The 21,986-nt window shown below is 50.6% G+C and overlaps 1 protein-coding gene across 1 annotated transcript in view; it reads left to right on the forward strand.

Moving 5' to 3' along the window:
• The first annotated feature begins 2,550 nt into the window (after positions 1-2,550).
• LOC146871147 (sortilin-like) overlaps positions 2,551-21,986 on the forward strand; it is a 795,868-nt gene continuing 776,432 nt past the window's right edge. The window contains 2 exon segments of the mRNA XM_085650312.1: positions 2,551-2,618; positions 2,935-3,037. Coding sequence (XP_085506438.1) covers positions 2,572-2,618; positions 2,935-3,037 — 150 coding nt within the window. The 5' untranslated portion in view covers positions 2,551-2,571.

The following is a 21,986-nucleotide window of genomic DNA, read 5'->3' on the forward strand; positions in this document are numbered from 1 at the left end:
TGTTGCTTCTTCTTACCCCACACAAACAGGACATATTTTTTTTAGCAACTTGTACATGGGCTCATCAACGATTTGAAAAATTTTGAATGAATTTTAAATGGAACTCACACATCCCCAGGAAGGCTAACAATCTATGGGACTGGGCACCTTCTCAATTGCCTCCAAAATTCCTGGTCTCAGTTTGATCCTATTCCCAGTGACCACATGACCAAGATACTCAACAGCACTCACACCAAAAACTCACTTATCCTTCCTAAGATGACGTTGTAAACCCTTCTTATTGGAGGTGGCCTGTGAAATAATGGTGATCTTTGACCAGAATGCCCAGAATCTGTCATTGAAGTAACGATAACACCCTTAACACAGAAATCCTGAATTGGATCTTTAGCCAGGGGAACATCTGTCTCATGGACATTCACACACAATGCCAGACTATTTATTTTGTTACCTAACCCTTGGTCTTCTTGCAAATCAACTACTGTGTTAACTTTAACGGGGGCCCTAGAAGAACAACAGACTCTGATGAAATGCCCAATGTTTTCACATTTCATACATCTTTCCCTTATTGCTGGACAAAACGTAAAAGATGCTATAACTTTTTGTGCCACATCTAAAACATATGCTCTCAGAATAGCTATTGTTCTTTCTACACATTCTATCCTTTTCAGGATTTGATTTCAAATTCGTAACCGTGCACATTGTGTCTTCTGAAGAATTGTTCAAAACCTTGTCAAATTCTTTAGAATGTTGAATGCTATTGGCAGTGTCAGTTGCCTCATCCAAAGAAGGAGCCTTACACATCAGAAGTCTCTCTTGAATTCTCTTATTGAAACATCTAGTGACTAATTAGCTGCTTTGTAAAATTTGTGAATTCACATTTGGAAGTCAGTTCTCTTAAAGATGCCACATGCATGTCTATGGTTTTATTGGCCTGTTGTACCCGAGAGCAGCATTTATGCCTCCTAACCACTAAATTGGGTGGTTTAGAAAAATGTCAAGTGTTTTCACTGCTTCTTCATACTTGTCCAATTCATTCTCAATGTCATCTGAAACCAGCATTGGTAGGTTTTTGAGAACTTCCTGACTCTCTAACCCAAGAGAGTGTTCCAGAAGTCATCTTTTCCTGTCCGGTTGAAATCTATAGCTCCCAAAAACGCACTAAATGCTCTGAACCATTCTTTCCACCTGATGGGAGGTTCTCCTGGGAATTGTACAAATAGTGGTGGTGGATTAATTGATTGCATAATGAATTGGCACAAGAATATGATGGCTAATGGAGAGAAAAAAATATACCAAATGCTCAGTAAGATATGTATTACTGACAGATTTTCCAAACAAAAATGACTAGTAGAATTAACTCATAATAGCCAAGTTTTGTCCCCAAAAGTCAAATGAAGTCTAACCAACAGAAAATAGCTGTAACCTCAATTAAGACTGCAGTGGGCCGATGCCCAATTTAAATGGCTGTCAAACGTTACAGGTTTTGTGATGACGTAACACGATGAGCATGGGCCAATGACGAATCCAAAATGGTCGCTGAACGTGACAGATGTAGTACACACTGTCTTTAACCGCAGCAGTGATAATGGATATGGGCCGATGCCCAATCCAAAAATGGCAGCTGAGCGTGACTGACTAACACTGTCTCTAACTGTAGCAGTGGGTAAATGACCAAACAAAAATGGCTGCTGAACGTGGCTGGTGCCCAAATGATGCGGATAACAAAGCAAATTATCAAAATGATTGCCAGAAAGAGCTTATTCCAAAATAAATGCTGTCGCTGCCCCCACAAAAGATTACTTCACTGGGTTCATCTTCATTGGGTGCTGGAACGAAGAACTTCAGTGTCTCTCCAGAAATACTGTTGTGGGGGTCTGTCAATTACTCGTCGCCAGTGTTGAATGGAAGAATTTGCAGGCGGAGACTTCCAAGTAAGTAAATACATGTGTTTATTCAAATCTGTAATATGGGGCAGCAGCAAGAAAGCTGTTGCCACTCACTGTATCGCACCTTCAAATGGTCGTCGTTGCATGTGGACTATTCCAGAACCCACATCACCACACAACCATGTTCTGGATTGGAATGCTCAGCACACGAAGGAAGGACACACCAGAGCATCAGACTGTGTATTAAGCCAGTTTTGTGTGAACCAGTTATTTCACTTAATGCAGAAAGTGACTGTCACTGAAAATTAACGTTTTAAGGAAGCAAGCATCATCCAAACAAAGAATGTTTGGGCGAATCGGTTAGTGGCGAGGCCTCTCCCTGGACCCTGTTGCAAGCTCGTTTCACCTCCCCACCCCCTTCCACCCCCACACACACTCACATTCAATCACTTCCACATCACCCCTACCTTACAGGCAAGTCTTATAGGCTGTTTTGAGTTCAAGTACCCCAAAACAGCCTTTGTTCGCAAAGTAACATTGTTTACATAAAGGAGTCCCTGACCCTTTTATTTACTGGGTCACTGGGGAGTCTTGAATGCTAAATTACTTCATGCATGCTTTACTGCCTCACATTGTCTTCTTACTTTATTTTCTTTAGGTAATCCTTGTATTGACCACATTCCAAATGCCGTTCTTGATTATAAGCTTTGGTCAGTCCAAACTCTACCGCAGGTAAGAGAGAGGCTTCCATTTGAGACATGCAGGGGTTGGTGGTTAATAAGTTAACGTTCTGTTTGAAGTGCACTGTGCAAAGAGAGGAGTTGGTCATCTGAATTGTGTTCAAAACCTGTTTTGGGTAGCGATGCAGGCACTCCTTTACCCATATTAATGTTGTGGGTTAAGGCTGGTTTGAGATATTTAGTAGGTTAGTGGTGCATGAAGAGAAACCAGTGCTGCTTGTGGTAATGGGCATTATAGATGTGGCGTCAAAATTAACAAATAGCAATGATGATTGACCCTTTTTTACTTGCATTTGTTTAATTCCTAGCAATGATTTTGGGAAGACTTTTAGGGAAATCACCTCCCTTATCAACAACACTTTTATTCACCCCGAGTTTGGAATTGCTGTTGGCCCTGAGAACTCCGGCACGGTAAGAAACAACCATTACCTAAGGGGATGAATAGGGATGGTAAGGTAGAGTGGGAAAACCCTTAAAACAGAGTGCTTTGGCTTCTCCGTTCTTTCTCCCCACTCTTTTCGTTTCAAACACGCTTTCCTCCTCCTCCACCCTGTTGACTAACTTCATTATTTTTTTATTCTGGTTACCAGATGTTGTGTCCTGCTCTTTCAAATCTGCTGCAGTTCTTTTCTTAAACCTTCATTTCACTCGCATATTTTGAGTATGGAACTTAATTTTACTGTTTTGGAGCTATTCTTCAAATGTAAGTTAAGAAAAAAGTGTCCTGGTGGATTTGAGCGCTATTAGTAAGTCGAGGTCAGAGGAACTGTGGGCAACTATCTTGAATAATGACACCACTCACAAAGGTCCTCTGCTGGTACTTTTCCTCAAGTGTTGAGACTTCATTGGGCTCTTATTGGTAGGGGCTCATTTTACTATTTAGTGCTGCCTTAGAATTGAACTTCATGTTAATCTGCAACAATTGAAAAATGTGTTGGTTTTCAGTAAACAGTTCAAAACTTCGTTTTTTGCTAAATAAGTGGTAACACAGTCAGCATTCCCTTAGACTATCTAGCACAAATGCACCTGTTTTCTAGTAACATTATATTCCAAAATTAGAACCAAACACAAGGCTGTAGTTATCGTGCCAATCAAAGCATTTTAAAATCGTATTTAACCTGCAATGAAAAATAATACAGTGGACATTTACAACCCCCTCTGGCTGTATTTTAAAATATTGCATTTAATGGCAGTAAGATCTACCCCAATCCTCTGCAAATACAATCTTAATGTATTTGAGCTAAGGTGCGGTGCTTATTGTGCAACTTTATTCCAGTTGTTAGAATCTAAGGTTATATAACACAGTTTTTGTATAGTGCAGCATTCGCTACCTATTTTGGTATGCGGGTGCGATTGTAGAGTTCTTCTGCAGTTGGTTGATTTGGCTAGTGGAGCATATTTATATTCATTGATGTTTCTCTGTTCTTCTTTTGGGTTGCTATTGTGGGTTACCTGATAGAAGTTTGCTCCAAAAAAGTGTGTGGTGGTCTTAAGACTTTCTGCTCACTCCTATTGAATGGCAGTTGAAAGGATTGTGGGTGGGCTGTACCTGTCATCAGTTACCTTATGTATATGTGATCTGTGAGGTAATATCTTGCTAAGAGGTTGGAGATGGTTGTGAAACCGATGCTTCGAAAGAGTGGTTGGACATTGCGACCTCTTAACTAGTGTCTGATCAGAATGTCATGGGGCTCTTCCACCTATTCGTGGGTGTGTGTCACGTTCTAGTGGCTTTGTGAAGTTCTGGGTCCGAGATGTCTTGAGATCTATAAGATATCTTGTGCCCGGGAAAATAAGTCTTGAGGGAAATGTTTACCAAGGAAGACCACTCTATAGAAAGCAAGGAATCCCCTGGCGGAGTGGAAGATGTAGAAGGCAAGATGCTCATTTGGCTAATAAGTGCGGGAGCAAGCTGTAAGAACTGAATGTTGTACCATGGAATCCTTCTTGGGGTAGTGTATATGGGCCATGGGAGAGAGAGGTGTTGGGTTGAGATAAGCTGTGAGGGTTAGATTTGCTGTAGATACGATGCTCTCAAAGAGAAAGATTTGCAGAGAGGTGGTGGAAGTAAACTGGCCATCTTGAAGTGTCTGAAGAGGATGAGATATGGCATAAAAAGAAATCTATAGGTTTGGTTAGTGCCACTGCCTCCTTGTCTATCCTAATTGCTAAACACTGTTATAGCAGTCTACCCTACTCGCTCAATAATATGGTGTGACAGCTTGTCCTAATCATTTGCTTTGACCAACCAGTATTTTCTACATTATTTCGATAGAGCTGCAGCATTTCAGATTTCTTACACGGGCCGGTGACAGTCTCAACCCTGTCAATATTCCTTGTTTCGGAGATCCATGGAAAAGATAAACTGATTTGCTCTACAAAAAGAGTCGCTCAAACAGCTCACATAAGAGAGAAATTGTCCTGACCTGCGAAGGTCTGAAATAGGCCAGCTGACTGGAAAATCGGACTGGTGACACAACAAATCTCCCAGCAGCCATAAGATCACTGCAGTGCAGCTGGCCTGATGAAGCAAAGATGAAGCCTAGCAATGCCTGTCTCGTGAAGCTTTAGAGTCCTTTCCTCGATCTTCACTGGTAAACCTACTATTTCCCTTCCTATGTTCAATGCCAGCGGATCCCTTGGCTTCCATGCCTTCTATTCTGGGCCAGGATGTCTAGTCCTGTTTGGCCAGAGCAAGTCATCCAGTTTCTGGAAACACTTTAAAAGTCTCTCAAGCCATTACTGTTCTGTGCCAACCATTACAATTCAAGGAGTATGCTTGTTTGTAAGGGTATTTGATCATAAGCTTAAAAGTCCAGTTTGAAGTGACAGCTGGTGGAGCTGGTGACTAGTCCTATGGGGTTTTCTTGCCACTAGATAAACATGATCACTATTGGTAATTGAAGCTGTGAGCCCTTTAAGATAAATACCTCTAGAGGACTTCCTAGTGGATGCTGATTAAGTGTTATGTCTGTAACTTTTTAAAGATTATAAACCAGATCAACTTTAACTTTGTTTTGTTTAAGCACACTTGTAGCCGAGACCCAACGTTATCATGCCTCTGGACACAGACTGTGAAATGCTCCATTGACTGTATTGGGTGGGACTCTTGCTGTTTGAATGGAGGAGTTTTGCTAGATGGGATTTTAAACCACCTTTTCTTTGTGGGTTTTTGGAAACTGAGAAGCTTGCATTCAGCCCATTGAGGCGTCCAGTCTTGTACTATGAACCATTGACCCAGAGTTAAACATATCATGCCTGCTACAGGCCGTGATTTTTATCCCACACCTCTCTAAACTGACTAAACTGACTGATTGTAAACACTATAGAAAAGGGACTGAAAAGTCTTTGAAGTCTCCATGTTGAACTAAGCACAGATAGTGCCAGTGACGTTAGAACCAATGTTCTGAAACTAACAGGTAATCACTATAAAAATCTTGTCCTATCTGTTGTCCAGAGGGTGGCACACACCTGCTTATTTTCTCCCTGCTGTATGTTTTATTGCTGTTTTAATTAATTAAAAATAAAGTCCTAGCATAGAGCAGACATTGAGTTTGAGTCTTGTTTGTATAGTAGTAATTGGGACTCCACTATATCCCAGCCATGAGCCTCTTTGTATCTTTGTTTCATTTGTTTCAGCAAGGTTCTTTAAAAATAGTAGTGTGGAGGAAAATCTCTTTGGGTAGAGGGTCTAAAATTTTGAAAAGCATCAGTCCCCAACCCCCCACCCCCTCTCAGTCGTAAAAATACTGTTACCCTCAATTCAGGTTCAGAGACCTCACGATAACTTAGCCTCTAAGTAGACTTTCAGTCAGATCCCTGTTGTAGGAGAGTAGGATCTGCTTCTTATGGTTACCCCCACTTTTTGCTGATGTTTCACTGTTTTTCGACTTTAGTCTGGCTGGGACCCCGCTATCCAGGGCCCCAGCCTAGCTGCTTCCTCTCTAAATTGATTACATGTACATCTGATAGAGACATCTAGCTGCAGATTCCTTAACTTAGAATATCCCCAAGGGTCAGGCTGGATCCGGAATTTTTTTTGCAGTAGCACCTCTGCGCGCCGGGGGACGGCGCCACACGACTCTGCCCTGACGTCGTCCACGTACGTGACGTCAGCGAGGTCATATAAGTCCGCCGTCGATCGCCCTCTGGTGCACTTCTTGGTAAGTCGCGGCGCTTGTCGCCGAGGTCCTCGACCTCACTTTCATCTGTTGTCAGGGGCACTGGTTCCTGGAATATTCCGGACGTGCGCCCCTGACAGTCGTTCCCCCTCTATCCGGGTGCGGGGCGACTCGGGCCCAGATGGAGGCCTATGCCACGGCTCTGCAGGCCTCCCTTGGGTCCTCTCCCATCCCTGGGGCGTCCTCTGGGCCTCCGCTACCTGTGGGGTCCCCGACAGACTCGCCGGTGGGTTCGCCCCCGGCGTCAAATGAGCCCTTGCCCTCCAGGGACGTCGGAGATGTGGTATCGACAGGGTGCGGCCCGGCTGGGTCCCCCTCTACGATCCATATAGCGTCGTCAGGGTGTGGCCCGGCTGGGTCCCCCTCTATGACCCATTGCACCCCTGCGGCTCCGCATAGTCCCGTAGGGCTCCCTGTAGCATCACAGGTGGTTGCTGGTGCTCAAAGCCTCACTTTGTGCACGCCTCGGCCTTCTGGGCAGGTGGCCGCCTGTCCGAAGCCCCGGCTCTGCCTCGGCTTCTGAGTGCCGTGCTGGAGGCTTGCCTCCCCGGCTCCGGCGCCTCCTTCTTCATCGGAAGGAGAGCTTGTCACCTCCCCGGCTCTGCCTCTGCTTCTTTCTTCGGAGTCGGAGCCGGTTGTGGTGGAGGCTGAGTCGGCGCCGGTGCGGCGCCAGAGGCTTGCATCCCCGGCTCCGGCGCCTTCTTCTTCTTTGGAAGGGGAGCTTGTCGTGGATTCGGCGCCGGACGTGGCCGACTCGACGGCAGATGGAGTCGAGTCGGCGCCGGACGAAGCTCGATAGGCGCCGACTAAAGTTCATTTGGCGCCGCATCGATGCCGGGTTGTTGCCTCTTCTCCAGAAGCGTCTGTAGAGAGTTTGGCGTCGGCCTCATGCCCCGGCGACGCCAAGGTATTCTTGCCTGTGCCTCCCTTAGAATATGTGGATCCGGCAGGATCCCTGCCTCCTCAAGAGCACCTGCACCCGGCAGGCTCCTCACCTCCTCAAGAGCCTCAACAGGACCCCCATTCGTCAATGGGGCTCCCCTCAGTTGGGCATTAATCGCACCCTCACTGTCTTGGGAGGGTTAGCTTACATCCCCCACCTACTGATGAGCTACTATCCCCTCCTCGGAGGGCTTCCAAGGCTGGAGCTGCTTTTCTCAGAGTGGTCTCCTTGGCCACTCGGATTTTGAACATGCAACCCACTTCGGCGCCCTTGTCAGTGGACCCTTTACTTGATGTCCTTCACCGTGGGTCAGGGAATGTTCCCTTTTAGGTACCTGGGTTCGGCCAGCTTCCGGTGACCCGGTGACTCGTTCGGTCTTGCACCGCCACCGTCCTGCTCCACGTGATCCGGTATGCTTATTTGTGCATCCAGTCGTGCAGGGATCTGCCTTCCCTTCCGTGCCCCGGCTAATGCTTCCTCCCTCCCGGGAGTCCAGATGGCTTGAGTCATGGGGTCGTAACATCTTTGCCTCCACTAGTGCTGCATTACGGTCACTAAATACAGTGTGTGTCCTGGCTCGGGCTACCTCTGCCCTATGGGACTCTGAAGAGTCTTTGATCTCCACCAGCACTGAAGGCGCTTGTGTTGACCTCCTTCATCTTCTCCGGAATCAGCGTGACCTTGCTGAGTTTACAATCTGCTCCGGCTTGGATACTGTGGATTCCTTAGGCCGGTTCAGTCGCCATGCGGCACCATGCTTGGTTACGGAATAGCGTCTTCCCAGAGAATATCCGTGAGAGACTTGCTGATTTACCCTTTGATGGGGTTTTATTGTTTGATGCTCACGCCGACTCAGCTGTTCAGCCCCCCCCCCCTCCCCCCCCCCCCCACCCTCCTCCTTAGGCCTGTGTTCCTCAGGCGTTTGTTCTGGGGTGGTACCTTTTCATTTAGCATGCTTTTGATGCGTTATGTGTTGTAGGCTGGTAGTAAGCCTCAGGTCTTCCTTTCCCATGGTCAAGGTGATTAGCCTTTCATTTAGCATCCATTGGATGCATTATGCGTTTTAAACTGGCTGTTAACCTACTGTGGCAGTGTTCCACAGATTGTTCCTGTTAGACTTGGGGGTCTCTGGTTGGCGCAAGGTTGCCCTTGTGTCAAGCAGGAACCCTCTCCTCTACGTCAGGGCGCAGGATAACCCCTCATGAATGACCCTTGCTCACCCTCTAGGTGTGTGGCGTGAGCAGCCAAGGCGATTCCTCAGGCGTTGTTGGTTAAGCACTTACAATCATACATACAGTAAATACATCAATCCCCCCAGAAACGGACACCAGCCTTGGATATGTAGAAAAATACGCTTCTTTATGTAAAAATAGGTATATATATCTCAGCAGACTTATCACAAGACCAATAACGTTTTCGCTATGCCACCAGGTTGTAAAGCAGGCAAATGTTCTTTGTTCGTAGTTTCAAATGGAGACTCTGTAGTCTCTTGCCAATGTTACTTGTGGTTCCAGTACTCACAGCGATCGGCTCCTGCGAACGGGGAAATAAGGCGTTGCGGGCCCCGAGCCCGATACAGGAACTTCTTTCGTGATGTGGAGAGTCGGCACAGGTCGGTGCGACTCTCAGCTTCGGAAGTGTTCTTGGGTCCTCAATCAGCAGGTGTGGGCAAGTAGGCAGGCGCGGCCAGCGACCCTTTAGCACGGCGGTGCAGGGGGGTCTCCACAGCGGGGGTGGCATGGCCTGAGATGTCCGGGGATAGCGAAGCGGGGTCACAGGGCACGGTCAGTGCAGCTGGATGACCCGGCGTAGATCACAGTCGTCGGACGGTTTCCGGCGGGAGGGGTGATAGCGCGGTCAGCGCGCTCCAGTGGCAGGCGGTGACAGGGATGCAGGCAACCTAGCCCGGGGACAGAGAGCGGCTCCGGTCGGAGCGGGGCTCTCACGGGTTTTGCGGCAGGCAAGCTTCTGAGTGTCACGGCCCTAGGAGGGGCGATGAGGGGCGCAGTCTCTTTCCAGCGGGATGCACACACGGCTCGAATTGGAGGACGAGCAAAAAGCACAGAGAACCCACTGGTCCTGGGGTTCAGTTCAGGGGGCAAGCTCAGATCAAGCCCTTGGAGAATGTTCAAGCACAAAGTAGCAAAGTCTTTTCAGTAGTCTCTTCCTCTCCTTTCTCAGCAAGGCAAGCAGCAGGCCAGCTCCTCCAGCGTCTTCTTCTCCTTCTAGTCGGGCAGAGGTTCTTTGTGGTAAAACAGGACTCTGATTTCTTAGGAGCCATGCTCCTACTTTTATACCGTGATTCTTTTGTTCTTTAGCGCCAGGGGGCCTGGGCCTGGCTCAGTCCAGTTCTGGAGCACTTTGTTATGGTGACTCTGCTCTTTCCTTTCAGCAGCAGGGCAGAGACATCAGCCGCTCCACAGGGGGCGGCGCTGGCTTTTTGGTGGCAGAGCACAGGTCTATTCAAGAGTCAAGGTGTACTCCTCCCACCCATCCTGGTGTCATCTCTCTACCCACCACCTGGCAGCCAACCTGTCTCTGGGGATTCCCCAACCCTGCTCCTTACTGTTGCTAGGCAGAACACACACACACAGCAGAGGCGGACTGAAATGGCCAGGTCAGTAAATACTAACTTTCTAAAAGTAGTATTTACAAACCCAGGATATTAAAATAAACTTGACTACAAGAAGTATTTTATTATTCTGAGTTCAGGCATACTAAACTTGACATTCTACCATGCTCTCTGAGTCCACTGGGGTCACAGCGTTGGCGTGATCCCAGCAGCCCATTCTGGCCTATGGAGAGCAGGTAGCCTTCAATAGTGAAAAACGAAAATGGCTGTAATTCACTACTAAGACATGCCACACACATCAGGGCATGTCCTACCTTATGCCTACAATGCACCCTGCCCTTGGCCCTACCAGAGGGGTGGCTAATATGTAGGTAAGGGAAGGTTTAGGGACTGGCAAGTGGGGGCACTTGCGCAGTCAGCGCGACGGTCCCAGACCGCGCACAGGGTCTGCGGTGGCAGACCCTTGACACATTTTACAAGGCTGCTTTCTGTGGGTGGCGCAACCAGCGCTGCAGGCCCACTAGCAGCATTGGCATTCACAAGCCCTGGCACTCCTGGTGCACTTTACTGGGGACTGACAGTAAATCCAATAAGCCAAACATGGACACCAATCAATGTATACATTTTACCATAGGGAGAGCATATGCACCTTAGCACTGGTCAGCAGTGGTAAGGTGCCCAGAGTCATAAAACAGCCAACAACAGGTCAGAAAAAATACAGGAGGAAGGCAAAAAGTTTAGGGATGACCCTGCAAAAAGGGCCAAGTCCAACACAACCCCCTTCCAGCCAAAACGCAGGGTAGACCAATCACAACCGTGATGGTCTTCCCTGCTTGGGGCGATAGAACAAGGACCTGGCCCGCAACTGCAGGGGCAGACTCCATTTCTACGCCAATCTGAACCTATGGGACTCCCTCTGTCCATACTCTCAGGGCCCACCAAGCCAATCCATGGGGAACCCTTCTCCTCACCTGTGGACACCACCTGTGCAGCACCTAACCTTAACTGGCCCACAGGTGTGTCCCAACAGACAGACAACAAAATGCTACAGTGGCCACTGACAGTAGTCAGGGATGAGACCCAGGCCGTATGCCTCTCAGGGCTCTCAATCCTCTGTGGCGCCAGGGGGCGGGGGCAGTAGCCCCAGGTGCTTGGCACCCTTTGTCCATCCTCCCCCTTGACAGGTCAGGTATGACATCCTGGCACTGACCCACCAGCCCCAGGACTGTACCCGGCAGCTGGACCCCAGACTGGGGTGGCCTCTCCCACACCGGTCCTTCTCCTTGGGGCTCTGTACCCTCCCACCTGGAGTAGTACCCCCTTCCAGAATTGCCAGGGCACCTGGGGCAGGTGTCCTGCGCAATTTGCCTACCAGTTCAGGTGTTCTATCCTGCAACTGGGCGTCCAGGTCAGGGGGGACACCCTGAACCTGGCCCTCCGACCTAGGGTCTAAACCCTTCAGTTGAGCCGGGGTCAGAGGCGAGGACTCCCTCCCTCTGCACCCCCTTCCAGAGTACTGCCCACTCCCAACTGGCGTGGTACCCCCAGAAGCAACATGGGTCAGGACACTGATTACAGTAGTCCCACCCTCCAGGTCAGACAACACCTGAACCGGGCTTCCCAACCCTGGGACCAACCCATGCAGTTGAACTCTCGCCTGGCGCACCAGGACTTCCCGGGGAGCACGCATGCTCCCCCTGAGGGTGACACATAACTCATGTGTCATGTGACAGTCTGCCTGGCGCTGATCTCCCGACCCCTGTCCATCTGACAGTGTCTGAAGATCCCCCAGGACAGAAGTGGTGTCACCATGGTCACTCACGGGTGACGCAGCCCTTCTGGCTGGCCCCTGACCCACTGGTTCTTCCACTGGGGACTCTTTCCCCCTCTCACCCCTCGATCTGGACCTCTGCACCATCCCAACTGGAGCGGTACTGCCAGGCACCAGAACTGATGGAGGCCTGCTTACAGACACTCCCAGCTCACCAGACACTAGGGGATCCCCCTCAACGGGCAGCCCATCAGGACAACCTAGGCTCCCCGCCTGGTGTTCCCTTAAAGAACCATCCAGTCTCTGAGACTGGGTTTCGGGCACCTGGGGGCACGCAGCCCCACACTCACTCCTTCTCCACTGAGACAGGACGTGAGCCCCTACACCCCTCCCACTACCAGGGGACCTAGCTGGGCTACTCTGCACCACTTCCACCACTCTGGGTTGGAAGATACCTGAGCCTCTCCCCACAGGGTCACTCCCCAATGCCTCTCCAGACCCTCTGGAATCCACCAAAAGGTCTGCCTCCAATGTGAGTTCTCTGCGGTCAGAGAACTCACTCTCCAACAGGTGTTGGCATAGCTCTGGAAAACAGGGACTTACAATATGCTCTCCCACAATTGGATCACACAGCCCCCTAGCAGGGTTAACCAAACTATCCTTCACCTTACCATCCAGTGCCTCACACACGTACTCCACACCACTCTCCTGAGACTGGCAAGACAGTATCTGACTGTCTCTGTCCCACAACCCACACTCTTCTGGGCGGTCTTTACACTCACCCACCAGGACTACAATTTTGGGGGAACCCCTCTCCCTGTACCTCTCAGCTAGAGTCAGTAGAGTGTCCCTCCCTCCACTAGGACTATGAACCCCTGCGCCAGTTACCCTATTCCCTTCAGGGATACTGCGCACTACTGGAGCTACCTCATGCCCTTGAACCTCCTGGTGTATGTTAACCCCCTCCTTCAAGTCAGGCGTCACATCTCTGGGTGTGCGTACTACTCTCTCAGCACTGTAAAACTCAATATTGCTGCCACCAGAGGGAGAGCGGTCTAAACTCTTGATCTTGAGATCCAACTCCCTCATTTTTAGATCATGATCCATTTGGCGTTGCTGTGCCTCTAAGGCCAACTTCTGCTTTTCCATTTCCATTTGTCCTGCCAACTTTGCCATCTCCATTGCATGCGCCCTGTCTGCTGCCCTGTCTGCCAGCTCCTCTGGCGACAGGACTCTGCTGGGCTCCCCAAGGTTGTCGGGTGGAACGATGTCCCCCGCATTCTGTGGGTCTCTTGACTCCTTCCAGGCTCTCAACGCCTTGGTGTACTGGACCTTCTTCTTGAATCCAGCATGGGGAACTCTGAATTTTACACTGTAGCTTTTCAATTGCTCCGCTCTATAACCTTCCAGTCTCTCCCAATCCACCTAATCTATTCCAGAAATCACAGAGAGTGCTCTTCCAGCAGGGAGTGAGCCAGGCATGGCTGAGGCAATGGTCAATGTCTCAACAAAGTTCAGAAAATAAAAACCTGTGGCTGCGTTACTTGGTCTGCTCTCACTATCTGGTGATTAATAATTCACTGTATGCAAATTACAAATGCAAATCCGAAATCCCAGCCGCTGCCACCAATGTTAGACTTGGGGGTCTCTGGTTGGCGCAAGGTTGCCCTTGTGTCAAGCAGGAACCCTCTCCTCTACGTCAGGGCGCAGGATAACCCCTCATGAATGACCCTTGCTCACCCTCTAGGTGCGTGGCGTGAGCAGCCAAGGCGATTCCTCAGGCGTTGTTGGTTAAGCACTTACAATCATACATACAGTAAATACATCAATCCCCCCAGAAACGGACACCAGCCTTGGATATGTAGAAAAATACGCTTCTTTATGTAAAAATAGGTATATATATCTCAGCAGACTTATCACAAGACCAATAACGTTTTCGCTATGCCACCAGGTTGTAAAGCAGGCAAATGTTCTTTGTTCGTAGTTTCAATTGGAGACTCTGTAGTCTCTTGCCAATGTTACTTGTGGTTCCAGTACTCACAGCGATCGGCTCCTGCGAACGGGGAAATAAGGCGTTGCGGGCCCCGAGCCCGATACTGGAACTTCTTTCGTGATGTGGAGAGTCGGCACAGGTCGGTGCGACTCTCAGCTTCGGAAGTGTTCTTGGGTCCTCAATCAGCAGGTGTGGGCAAGTAGGCAGGCGCGGCCAGCGACCCTTTAGCACGGCGGTGCAGGGGGGTCTCCACAGCGGGGGCGGCGCGGCCTGAGATGTCCGGGGATAGCGAAGCGGGGTCACAGGGCACGGTCAGTGCAGCTGGATGACCCGGCGTAGATCACAGTCGTCGGACGGTTTCCGGCGGGAGGGGTGATAGCGCGGTCAGCGCGCTCCAGTGGCAGGCGGTGACAGGGATGCAGGCAACCTAGCCCGGGGACAGAGAGCGGCTCCGGTCGGAGCGGGGCTCTCACGGGTTTTGCGGCAGGCAAGCTTCTGAGTGTCACGGCCCTAGGAGGGGCGATGAGGGGCGCAGTCTCTTTCCAGCGGGATGCACACACGGCTCGAATTGGAGGACGAGCAAAAAGCACAGAGAACCCACTGGTCCTGGGGTTCAGTTCAGGGGGCAAGCTCAGATCAAGCCCTTGGAGAATGTTCAAGCACAAAGTAGCAAAGTCTTTTCAGTAGTCTCTTCCTCTCCTTTCTCAGCAAGGCAAGCAGCAGGCCAGCTCCTCCAGCGTCTTCTTCTCCTTCTAGTCGGGCAGAGGTTCTTTGTGGTAAAACAGGATTCTGATTTCTTAGGAGCCATGCTCCTACTCTTATACCGTGATTCTTTTGTTCTTTAGCGCCAGGGGGCCTGGGCCTGGCTCAGTCCAGTTCTGGAGCACTTTGTTATGGTGACTCTGCTCTTTCCTTTCAGCAGCAGGGCAGAGACATCAGCCGCTCCACAGGGGGCGGCGCCGGCTTTTTGGTGGCAGAGCACAGGTCTATTCAAGAGTCAAGGTGTACTCCTCCCACCCATCCTGGTGTCATCTCTCTACCCACCACCTGGCAGCCAACCTGTCTCTGGGGATTCCCCAACCCTGCTCCTTACTGTTGCTAGGCAGAACACACACACACAGCAGAGGCGGACTGAAATGGCCAAGGTCAGTAAATACTAACTTTCTAAAAGTAGTATTTACAAACCCAGGATATTAAAATAAACTTGACTACAAGAAGTATTTTATTATTCTGAGTTCAGGCATACTAAACTTGACATTCTACCATGCTCTCTGAGTCCACTGGGGTCACAGCGTTGGCGTGATCCCAGCAGCCCATTCTGGCCTATGGAGAGCAGGTAGCCTTCAATAGTGAAAAACGAAAATGGCTGTAATTCACTACTAAGACATGCCACACACATCAGGGCATGTCCTACCTTATGCCTACAATGCACCCTGCCCTTGGACCTACCAGAGGGGTGGCTAATATGTAGGTAAGGGAAGGTTTAGGGACTGGCAAGTGGGGGCACTTGCGCAGTCAGCGCGACGGTCCCAGACCGCGCACAGGGTCTGCGGTGGCAGACCCTTGACACATTTTACAAGGCTGCTTTCTGTGGGTGGCGCAACCAGCGCTGCAGGCCCACTAGCAGCATTGGCATTCTGAAGCCCTGGCACTCCTGGTGCACTTTACTGGGGACTGACAGTAAATCCAATAAGCCAAACATGGACACCAATCAATGTATACATTTTACCATAGGGAGAGCATATGCACCTTAGCACTGGTCAGCAGTGGTAAGGTGCCCAGAGTCATAAAACAGCCAACAACAGGTCAGAAAAAATACTGGAGGAAGGCAAAATGTTTAGGGATGACACTGCAAAAAGGGCCAAGTCCAACACAACCCCCTTCCAGCCAAAACGCAGGGTAGACCAATCACAACCGTGATGGTCTTCCCTGCTTGGGGCGATAGAACAAGGACCTGGCCCGCAACTGCAGGGGCAGACTCCATTTCTACGCCAATCTGAACCTATGGGACTCCCTCTGTCCATACTCTCAGGGCCCACCAAGCCAATCCATGGGGAACCCTTCTCCTCACCTGTGGACACCACCTGTGCAGCACCTAACCTTAACTGGCCCACAGGTGTGTCCCAACAGACAGACAACAAAATGCTACAGTGGCCACTGACAGTAGTCAGGGATGAGACCCAGGCCGTATGCCTCTCAGGGCTCTCAATCCTCTGTGGCGCCAGGGGGCGGGGGGCAGTAGCCCCAGGTGCTTGGCACCCTTTGTCCATCCTCCCCCTTGACAGGTCAGGTATGACATCCTGGCACTGACCCACCAGCCCCAGGACTGTACCCGGCAGCTGGACCCCAGACTGGGTTGGCCTCTCCCACACCCGGTCCTTCTCCTTGGGGCTCTGTACCCTCCCACCTGGAGTGGTACCCCCTTCCAGAATTGCCAGGGCACCTGGGGCAGGTGTCCTGCGCAATTCGCCCACCAGTTCAGGTGTTCTATCCTGCAACTGGGCGTCCAGGTCAGGGGGGACACCCTGAACCTGGCCCTCCGACCTAGGGTCTAAACCCTTCAGTTGAGCCGGGGTCAGAGGCGAGGACTCCCTCCCTCTGCACCCCCTTCCAGAGTACTGCCCACTCCCAACTGGCGTGGTACCCCCAGAAGCAACATGGGTCAGGACACTGATTACAGTAGTCCCACCCTCCAGGTCAGACAACACCTGAACCTGGCTTCCCAACCCTGGGACCAACCCATGCAGTTGAACTCTCGCCTGGCGCACCAGGACTTCCCGGGGAGCACGCATGCTCCCCCTGAGGGTGACACATAACTCATGTGTCGTGTGACAGTCTGCCTGGCGCTGATCTCCCGACCCCTGTCCATCTGACAGTGTCTGAAGATCCCCCAGGACAGAAGTGGTGTCACCATGGTCACTCACGGGTGACGCAGCCCTCTGGCTGGCCCCTGACCCACTGGTTCTTCCACTGGGGACTCTTTCCCCCTCTCACCCCTTGATCTGGACCTCTGCACCGTCCCAACTGGAGCGGTACTGCCAGGCACCAGAACTGATGGAGGCCTGCTTACAGACACTCCCAGCTCACCAGACACTAGGGGATCCCCCTCAACGGGCAGCCCATCAGGACAACCTAGGCTCCCCGCCTGGTGTTCCCTTAAAGAACCATCCAGTCTCTGAGACTGGGTTTCGGGCACCTGGGGCACACAGCCCCACACTCACTCCTTCTCCACTGAGACAGGACGTGAGCCCCTACACCCCTCCCACTACCAGGGGACCTAGCTGGGCTACTCTGCACCACTTCCACCACTCTGGGTTGGAAGATACCTGAGCCTCTCCCCACAGGGTCACTCCCCAATGCCTCTCCAGACCCTCTGGAATCCACCAAAAGGTCTGCCTCCAATGTGAGTTCTCTGCGGTCAGAGAACTCACTCTCCAACAGGTGTTGGCATAGCTCTGGAAAACAGGGACTTACAATATGCTCTCCCACAATTGGATCACACAGCCCCCTAGCAGGGTTAACCAAACTATCCTTCACCTTACCATCCAGTGCCTCACACACGTACTCCACACCACTCTCCTGAGACTGGCAAGACAGTATCTGACTGTCTCTGTCCCACAACCCACACTCTTCTGGGCGGTCTTTACACTCACCCACCAGGACTACAATTTTGGGGGAACCCCTCTCCCTGTACCTCTCAGCTAGAGTCAGTAGAGTGTCCCTCCCTCCACTAGGACTATGAACCCCTGCGCCAGTTACCCTATTCCCTTCAGGGATACTGCGCACTACTGGAGCTACCTCATGCCCTTGAACCTCCTGGTGTATGTTAACCCCCTCCTTCAAGTCAGGCGTCACATCTCTGGGTGTGCGTACTACTCTCTCAGCACTGTAAAACTCAATATTGCTGCCACCAGAGGGAGAGCGGTCTAAACTCTTGATCTTGAGATCCAACTCCCTCATTTTTAGATCATGATCCATTTGGCGTTGCTGTGCCTCTAAGGCCAACTTCTGCTTTTCCATTTCCATTTGTCCTGCCAACTTTGCCATCTCCATTGCATGCGCCCTGTCTGCTGCCCTGTCTGCCAGCTCCTCTGGCGACAGGACTCTGCTGGGCTCCCCAAGGTTGTCGGGTGGAACGATGTCCCCCGCATTCTGTGGGTCTCTTGACTCCTTCCAGGCTCTCAACGCCTTGGTGTACTGGACCTTCTTCTTGAATCCAGCATGGGGAACTCTGAATTTTACACTGTAGCCTTTCAATTGCTCCGCTCTATAACCTTCCAGTCTCTCCCAATCCACCTAATCTATTCCAGAAATCACAGAGAGTGCTCTTCCAGCAGGGAGTGAGCCAGGCATGGCTGAGGCAATGGTCAATGTCTCAACAAAGTTCAGAAAATAAAAACCTGTGGCTGCGTTACTTGGTCTGCTCTCACTATCTGGTGATTAATAATTCACTGTATGCAAATTACAAATGCAAATCCGAAATCCCAGCCGCTGCCACCAATGTTAGACTTGGGGGTCTCTGGTTGGCGCAAGGTTGCCCTTGTGTCAAGCAGGAACCCTCTCCTCTACGTCAGGGCGCAGGATAACCCCTCATGAATGACCCTTGCTCACCCTCTAGGTGCGTGGCGTGAGCAGCCAAGGCGATTCCTCAGGCGTTGTTGGTTAAGCACTTACAATCATACATACAGTAAATACATCAATCCCCCCAGAAACGGACACCAGCCTTGGATATGTAGAAAAATACGCTTCTTTATGTAAAAATAGGTATATATATCTCAGCAGACTTATCACAAGACCAATAACGTTTTCGCTATGCCACCAGGTTGTAAAGCAGGCAAATGTTCTTTGTTCGTAGTTTCAATTGGAGACTCTGTAGTCTCTTGCCAATGTTACTTGTGGTTCCAGTACTCACAGCGATCGGCTCCTGCGAACGGGGAAATAAGGCGTTGCGGGCCCCGAGCCCGATACTGGAACTTCTTTCGTGATGTGGAGAGTCGGCACAGGTCGGTGCGACTCTCAGCTTCGGAAGTGTTCTTGGGTCCTCAATCAGCAGGTGTGGGCAAGTAGGCAGGCGCGGCCAGCGACCCTTTAGCACGGCGGTGCAGGGGGGTCTCCACAGCGGGGGCGGCGCGGCCTGAGATGTCCGGGGATAGCGAAGGGGGGTCACAGGGCACGGTCAGTGCAGCTGGATGACCCGGCGTAGATCACAGTCGTCGGACGGTTTCCGGCGGGAGGGGTGATAGCGCGGTCAGCGCGCTCCAGTGGCAGGCGGTGACAGGGATGCAGGCAACCTAGCCCGGGGACAGAGAGCGGCTCCGGTCGGAGCGGGGCTCTCACGGGTTTTGCGGCAGGCAAGCTTCTGAGTGTCACGGCCCTAGGAGGGGCGATGAGGGGCGCAGTCTCTTTCCAGCGGGATGCACACACGGCTCGAATTGGAGGACGAGCAAAAAGCACAGAGAACCCACTGGTCCTGGGGTTCAGTTCAGGGGGCAAGCTCAGATCAAGCCCTTGGAGAATGTTCAAGCACAAAGTAGCAAAGTCTTTTCAGTAGTCTCTTCCTCTCCTTTCTCAGCAAGGCAAGCAGCAGGCCAGCTCCTCCAGCGTCTTCTTCTCCTTCTAGTCGGGCAGAGGTTCTTTGTGGTAAAACAGGATTCTGATTTCTTAGGAGCCATGCTCCTACTTTTATACCGTGATTCTTTTGTTCTTTAGCGCCAGGGGGCCTGGGCCTGGCTCAGTCCAGTTCTGGAGCACTTTGTTATGGTGACTCTGCTCTTTCCTTTCAGCAGCAGGGCAGAGACATCAGCCGCTCCACAGGGGGCGGCGCCGGCTTTTTGGTGGCAGAGCACAGGTCTATTCAAGAGTCAAGGTGTACTCCTCCCACCCATCCTGGTGTCATCTCTCTACCCACCACCTGGCAGCCAACCTGTCTCTGGGGATTCCCCAACCCTGCTCCTTACTGTTGCTAGGCAGAACACACACACACAGCAGAGGCGGACTGAAATGGCCAGGTCAGTAAATACTAACTTTCTAAAAGTAGTATTTACAAACCCAGGATATTAAAATAAACTTGACTACAAGAAGTATTTTATTATTCTGAGTTCAGGCATACTAAACTTGACATTCTAACATGCTCTCTGAGTCCACTGGGGTCACAGCGTTGGCGTGATCCCAGCAGCCCATTCTGGCCTATGGAGAGCAGGTAGCCTTCAATAGTGAAAAACGAAAATGGCTGTAATTCACTACTAAGACATGCCACACACATCAGGGCATGTCCTACCTTATGCCTACAATGCACCCTGCCCTTGGGCCTACCAGAGGGGTGGCTAATATGTAGGTAAGGGAAGGTTTAGGGACTGGCAAGTGGGGGCACTTGCGCAGTCAGCGCGACGGTCCCAGACCGCGCACAGGGTCTGCGGTGGCAGACCCTTGACACATTTTACAAGGCTGCTTTCTGTGGGTGGCGCAACCAGCGCTGCAGGCCCACTAGCAGCATTGGCATTCACAAGCCCTGGCACTCCTGGTGCACTTTACTGGGGACTGACAGTAAATCCAATAAGCCAAACATGGACACCAATCAATGTATACATTTTACCATAGGGAGAGCATATGCACCTTAGCACTGGTCAGCAGTGGTAAGGTGCCCAGAGTCATAAAACAGCCAACAACAGGTCAGAAAAAATACAGGAGGAAGGCAAAAAGTTTAGGGATGACCCTGCAAAAAGGGCCAAGTCCAACAGTTCCTCTGACTGTGGCTTGTCCTAATAGGTGCTCCCCGTTGTTGGGGTGTGCATACTCCGTGTGGGGTACTTGTTTGCTATTACATAGCTTTATTTATGTCAACTGGGCCTAAGAGATCCCTTGGCTTCTATGCGTCCTCTGGTGCTCTTATCTGCCGTTGTACGGTGCTCAATGTTATCTGCCATTGTATGGTGCTCAATGTTGTGCCTTGGCGTCATCTTTATACGTCCTGGGTCATCTTGCTTATTTGCTTCATTCTCCTTGGGAGGTTTTTCGGGGTGTTTATCACGCTTTAAGGGCAGCTTCCGTCTGCTATTACTGCACCAGGTGTGTTGTTCCTCTACAACAATGTTGCATAGTCGTGGCTGGTTTACCCATTTTTGCTATATATATGTATTTATGTATATACAAGTTCCATGGGTACTCTTCTTCCTAACTCTTTGCCTCTTTTCAAGGCTGCAAGGTCTGGTCTGAAGTCTCCATGTTTCAGGGAGCTTTTCAGTGCTGCATGCGGAATTGCCAATAAGGCCCTTTTTGTGTTCCACTTACTGGGGTGGTTCCCCAGTTTTACACTTCTCCCTTCTTCGTGTTCAGTTACTGATTCCAGTCGGAGGGTGTGGTCTGAAATTACTGAGATTCTCCCTCCGTTTCTATTCCTTAGTAGTTTGGTGCCTCTGCTGCACCTTCCTTCGGATGTGCCTCCTTCTTTAAGTTCACCCTTTATTATATCAGCTGGGAATGCGGGACGGCTCTTCTGATGTCAAAAGTCCTAGGTCTACACCCTGCATATCGGTATTTCGTGTGTTGGTTCTCACCTTGGTCTTCCAACTGCCTGGTCGAGCAGCCTTATGCTTATTTTAGCTACGCCACCTTATGGTCTCTGTGGCTGTTTGCTCTGTGCATGTTTCTGTGGTGGTCTGCATCAGCGTGCTTAAGATTGTTACTGTTCGCCCCTGTTCCCCCTTTTGAGACTGGGTGTGCACTTGGCGTGTTTCTTGTTTCCACCTGCAATTCCAAAAACATTGCTGATTTCTAATCTTAACCTTTGGTTCTTGACTGTAGCCTCTCCAGCCTTCCTTCCCTGGGCTAGCCTGGTAGGCTCTGATTGCATCTCTTCATGTTTCTTCTCAACCTTTGGTCGGTGTTCACATAGTGCGCCATT

Source organism: Triturus cristatus, chromosome 1_1 (assembly GCF_964204655.1).
Source record: "Triturus cristatus chromosome 1_1, aTriCri1.1, whole genome shotgun sequence".
NCBI classification, from domain to species: domain Eukaryota; kingdom Metazoa; phylum Chordata; class Amphibia; order Caudata; family Salamandridae; genus Triturus; species Triturus cristatus.